At 49.9% G+C, this 5496-nt stretch overlaps 1 protein-coding gene across 1 annotated transcript; it reads right to left on the reverse strand.

Annotated features, from left to right (window-relative positions):
• Nucleotides 1–368: 368 nt before the first annotated feature.
• On the reverse strand, nt 369–4948 carry LOC106814530 (probable imidazolonepropionase). The gene is made up of 4 exons (XM_014818845.1): nt 4798–4948; nt 3647–3967; nt 2842–3042; nt 369–1570 (listed from the first exon to the last, which is right to left on the reverse strand). The coding sequence occupies exons 2-4, from the start codon at nt 3903–3905 to the stop codon at nt 681–683; spliced, it is 1350 nt and encodes a 449-aa protein (XP_014674331.1). The 5' UTR covers nt 3906–3967; nt 4798–4948; the 3' UTR covers nt 369–680.
• Nucleotides 4949–5496: the final 548 nt, after the last annotated feature.

Raw genomic sequence — 5496 nt, forward strand, 5'->3', positions numbered from 1 at the left:
GTGTGTGTGTGTGTGTGTGTGTGTGTGTGTGTGTGTGTGTGTGTGTGTGTGTGTGTGCGCGCGCGTTTATGTGTGTACGTGTGTGTGCGCGTGTGTGTGTGTGCGCGCGTGTTTGTGGGCGCGTGCGTGTGTATACGCGGGTGCGTGTGGATGCGTACATGTGTGCGTGTGCGTGTTGATGTGTACTTGTTCTTGCAACGAACGAGGCACATCAGCTTCTAAGCTAACCTAGAGGTGTGCCAGTAAACACCCCGATTCTTGTGAATTAATCTACGCACAGGGCAGCCAAATACGAATTCATGAGTGACAACTGGAAATGACACATACTTATGACAATTACAACATAAATACATCATTTAGTCACATTCTCATGTTTTTCCATCGCAGGTCTTATTTATTGACTTCGTTTGCCGACGAACAAGACTGTTATTAGCACCAAGCCCATCATTAGCCTCACTATTTACCCGATAATTAATTATCCCAGCCCTTTATTTACATTAATCACATACACCCGACATTACCGCAATGCCGCTTAGCTGTGTAGTGTTATTTGATTATGGGAGCAAGGCGACAAGCTCAGGGTTCGTTGTCAGAAACATCATATTATAGCTACTCTGCTGTCATAACATTTGCACAACACTCCATGCACAGAAGTTATGCTACCCTTTAGACCTATCATGTCATATCCACGATGTTTCTGCCACCACACCGGCGTTCATTGACGACACACATTCTCGCGCTTCGTGAATGACTACGCCTTCCTTGACCGTGTACTTAATCAGATTCTCGTGACCGCCCATCTGGTAGATCAGATGCTCCCAGCTATCCGCCTCTATGAGCACCAGGTCACCGTATTTTCCCACCTCTAGCGACCCCTGTGTGTCGGCCCTCCCCAGGGACGCTGCGGCGTTGATGGTGGCTGCTGCTAGCGCCTCCTGCATGCACATCTTCAGTAGCACGCAGGCGAGGTTCATCACTAGCGGCATTGACACGCAGTGAGCATTCGGATTGAAGTCGCTGCCGAGAGCGACGGCGACGTCGGCGGCGATCATGGCGCGGACTGGCGGCGGACGCAGCCCGAGCACGTACGCCGTCGTCGGCAACACGACGGCGATCGTACCCTGACGCGCCATCGCCGCCACGCCGTCGTCGCTCACCTCCTCGAGGTGCGAGATGGCGCGCGCGCCCAGGGTAGCGCCCATCTCGGCGCTGCCGAGGCGCGACAGCTCCTCGCCGTGGAAGTTGGCGGCGAGACCGACGGCGGCGCCCGCCGCCAGGATGCGCTGCGTCTGCGCGACGTCGAACACGCCGCGCTCGCAGAAGACGTCGATGTTGTCGACGCGCAGCTGACCGCTGTCCATCAGCCGCCCGACGGCCGGAAGCTGCACGTCGATGACGTCATCTGTCGCCTGCGCGGCGGTGGCGCCCTCTGGGACGGAGTGGGCGCCGCAGAAGGTGGCAGAGATGTCGATGGGCATGTCGCGGCGAGCGCGCTCTATCACACGCAGCATCTTCAGCTCTGTCTCAACGTTCAGTCCATATCCACTCTTACACTCCACTAGAGTTGTACCTGCCGGCAGAGAAAGAGAGTGTGAGGTAGAAAGGGAGAGAAAGTGTATGAGAGAGGGAGAGAGAGAGAGAGAGAGAGAGAGAGGGGGAGGAGCGAGAGGAGAATAAGGAAGACCGGGAGAGTGTAGTACTGTGCTGTGCAACCTTGTGAGGGAGAAGAGCGCACCGTGACGAGACGCGGAGAGAGGGAGAGAGTGGGTGTGAAAGACGGGGAGCGAAGGAGAGGGCGGGAGAAGGTAAGAGAATAAGTGAGTGAGTGAGTGAGTGAGAGAGCAAGAGAGGGGTGAATGAGTGAGTGAATGACCAAGTAAGTAGTGAGAGAGATAGAGAGACTGCAGAAATAGTGAGGGTAAGAGAATGAGTGTGTTAAAGAGACTGAGAGAGAGAGTGTATGAAGAGGAGAAAGGAGGGAGAGAGAGGGTTGAGAGGGACAAAGATAAGAGAGAGGAGAGTGTATGACCCGATGATCCGGGAGAAATACTCTACGTATTCACGAGGGGAATAAGACGAGGAGGGTGAGAGAGAGACCGACGAGAGAGAGAGAAGAAACCGACGAGAGAGAGAGAGAGAGAAAGAGAGAGAGAGAAGCGAGAGAGGAGGCGGGGGGAGGGGGAGGAGAAGAGAGAGATGTAGAGAATGTTACCATTTCGAAGGAATGCATTTAGAAGTGAAATGTGCGTAGTGCGAGTATCCATAGGAATGGATGTATGGGGGATGTGTAAAACACGTATAAAGAACAGAATTAAGGAAAAGGAAACAATGGAAATGAGCACCTCCAGTAGTGTGGCGTAAAGGTACCAATGTGGATGTAAACAATTTTGTCAGTGTCTACCCTCATCGTCAGCAAAGAGGTCGACTTGGTCCACTGCTCAGGGGGACAAACTGGTGAATGAGACCTGCACAACTAGTTAACTAAGAGAGTGCGACCAACCTCTAAAGCATATTATGCAATCCAGATCCAGATCCCCCGTTCTTTTAAGAGGCTTTAAGTTTAAGTTTTCTACTACATGTGTTTCGTATTTATATGCTGTCGGAGAGAGATAAGGCGTTCTGTAATTGACCTGACGTGATTGACAGGCGGTTCTAGCCAATCATTGACGTGATAGGACGCTCAAAAGACAATGATTGGCAGCGAAGTGCTGCGAAGTCGACAACGTGGTGTGCGCGGGTGAACAACACATATATGGCAGTCTAGCTTGATCGATCCAACAGCTATATATAAGGCGGGGACCCGGAGGCGTGGTCAGTTAGATCTTCTATAATATATTATACCTGACTTGATCATCGTATTGAGTCGGGCGCACAAGCTGGTATAGAGCTCCTCCTCCGAGGCTTCCCTCGTGTGTCTCACGGTGAAGTTGATCCCTCCCCCAGCTTCATGTACCTCCATATAGGTGGCGCCAGCGAGCTTCATGGCAAACTCGTGCACCCGATCTCCGGCCCACACGGGGTGCGTGTGACCGTCCACGAGACCTGGCGAAAAGAATCAACAATGCAGTTAGCGTTAGGGTTGGTACTGCGGTTAGGGTTGCGGCCATGGTTAAAATATTCGGTGACGGTTAGGTTTATGGTTAGCGTTATTGTTAGGGTTGTTTGGCTAAGGACGCTGGATTAGGATTAGGGTTATGATTAGAACTGTGGTGACCAACTGTGGTTACGGTTATTGGGTACGGGTTAGGATTAAGATTGTGGTTAGGGTTAGCTTTGTGGTTAGGGTTAAGATTGTGGTTAGGGTTAGCTTTGTGGGTAAGGTAGGATTTGGGGGTTGGGATTGTGGTTAGGGTTAGCTTTGTGGGTAAGGTAGCATTTGGGGGTTAGGATTGTGGTTAGGGTACAGGTTACGGTGAGGAATTTGGTTAGAGTCAGGATTGTGGTTAGAGTTAGGATTGTGGTTAGGTTTAGGATTGTGGTTAGGGTTAGGATTGTGGTTAAGGTAAAATTTCGGGTTAGGATTGTGGTTAGGATACAGGTTACACTGAGGATTTTGGTTAGGGTAAGAGTGTGGATTTGGTTATTGGATGAGATCGTGCCTTGCAGAAACAAGGATGAAGCGGGTATTCGTATATAGTGGCGCTACCTGGTAGCACACACATCCCTCGTGCGTTGATCGTTCGATCGAACGTGGCACCGCCGTACTTCGAGGTGACCACTGAGTCAAGGCCAATGTCCGCTATGCGACCGTTGCTGTTCACGACGATGCTGACGCCCCCTGCTGGTCCGGCCGTTACTTCAGCCAACTGTCTCATAGCTGCACCCTTCAACACTTGCTGCCCGTTAGCGACGACCTGTACTACCTGACGTGCTCCGTGGACGAGCAGCCTGTGCCTACTCTCCATGCTGCAGGTCTAGAAGAAACCTGTACAGGGTCGTCCGTAAGCGTATGCTGTCACCTGCCCTCCTAGATTAAAGAGACAAGTAAAATGAACGTCTATTAAATGCAAAGAACTCTAAAATAAAGTGTAAATCGTGTAGCCAGCCGTAGACCCACCGCACTGCATTATGCACGTTGTTATGTACGTATAGCTACGTCCGTCCCTTGTCCTTAATCAGCTCAGCTTTTATTATTTTATTATATTTATTATTATTATTTATTTTATTTGCTCTCTCCCTAGAGGTTTGGTATCGCTCCGAATACTTTATAGTACCACTACAGCATAGAGTATATAATATACTATATAGTATTACTACAGCATATATAGAATATAATATACGATGTAGTATTACTATAGTATATAGCATGTAATATACGATATAGTATTACTACAGTATATAGTATGTAATATACGATGTAGTATTACTATAGTATATATATAGCATGTAATATACGTTGCGGTATTACTATAGTATATAGTATATAATATAAGATATAGTATCTTGATGTTGGACATCTCTTCAGATCAAATATTCTCTTCAAATATTTTATCAGGAATTATTTATTATAGCGACTAAAATTTCAGTATCTGGTATAACTCGCTAGCTGTTACACAGTGCTGGGATTACCGAACCGATGTGAAAACACCACCATGACTTCGAATAACATCTTCAAGAATTTTCTCGAGTTGTCACACTCGGTGACGGTCGCTCACAGATTTCGGTGACCTCGCGTGGCTTTGTGACGTGCAGAGACGGTGCTGGGGTTTATGCATCCATAATTCTAACGGTCGATAGTTAATCGCCGTCATCTCGCTCTTGCCGCCAGCGTCACAGCTATACGACAGCAGTTCTTACCTGTGGTTGCTGCTCGCAGGTGATTGAATGCTGATTAGCCGGGTGTACCGACCTCACTCCCGCTGTCATTAGCTGCTAACGTTGTTTCCTTGCTGCGTAATTCACGCGTTTCGTTCGTTTAGGCGTTCCGTGTGCTTACCACGGTCCGGGCGTTAGCTGGTGTCTGTCACATGTGAGCTGGTTACACGCGTGAGCTGGTGTCTGTCACATGTGAGCTGGTTACACGCGTGAGCTGGTGTCCGTCACGTGAGCTAGTTACACGCGTGAGCTGGTGTCCGTCACGTGAGCTGGTTACACGCGTGAGCTGGTTACACGTGTGAGCTGGTGTCCGTCGCGTGAGCTGGTTTCACGCGTGAGCCCGTGAAACCTATGCTCCACTGCTGGCGAGTAGGCGCGTGGATGGGTTATAGGCACCGCGTAGTTAGAACCGAGTCCAGCTTAGTTCACCGTAGAGCGTCCGACCAACACTTAGATGTCCCTAACAGCTTGTCTATGGGTAACTCACTATACTGCCGGCCTGCTATGGCTGTAATGCGGTAGGTGGGTCGGCCAGCGAGGGTGTAGCCGCGTATACTGTACGTGCTCTGCAGTTCTGATGTACCCGTTGTCCTTGTACGATGTCCCTTGGCGATATTGCACGTGAACGGATACGTGTATGCGCGCGTACATGCGTGTCTATGCGTGCGTGCGTGCGTGCGT

The sequence above is a fragment of the Priapulus caudatus genome, unplaced genomic scaffold (assembly GCF_000485595.1).
Source record: "Priapulus caudatus unplaced genomic scaffold, Priapulus_caudatus-5.0.1 Scaffold938, whole genome shotgun sequence".
In the NCBI taxonomy this organism is placed as follows: Eukaryota; Metazoa; Priapulida; class Priapulimorpha; order Priapulimorphida; family Priapulidae; genus Priapulus; species Priapulus caudatus.

What these genes read in the sequence shown, in the direction of transcription:
- LOC106814530 (XM_014818845.1), bottom strand. Translation starts at nt 3,905, where the DNA reads ATGGAGAGTAGGCACAGGCTGCTCGTCCACGGAGCACGTCAGGTAGTA. An exon ending in AGGGATGTGTGTGCTACCAG is followed by an intron (nt 3,043 to 3,646) that starts GTAGCGCCACTA and finishes TCTTTTCGCCAG; the next exon opens with GTCTCGTGGACGGTCACACG. An exon ending in CAATACGATGATCAAGTCAG is followed by an intron (nt 1,571 to 2,841) that starts GTATAATATATT and finishes CTCTGCCGGCAG; the next exon opens with GTACAACTCTAGTGGAGTGT.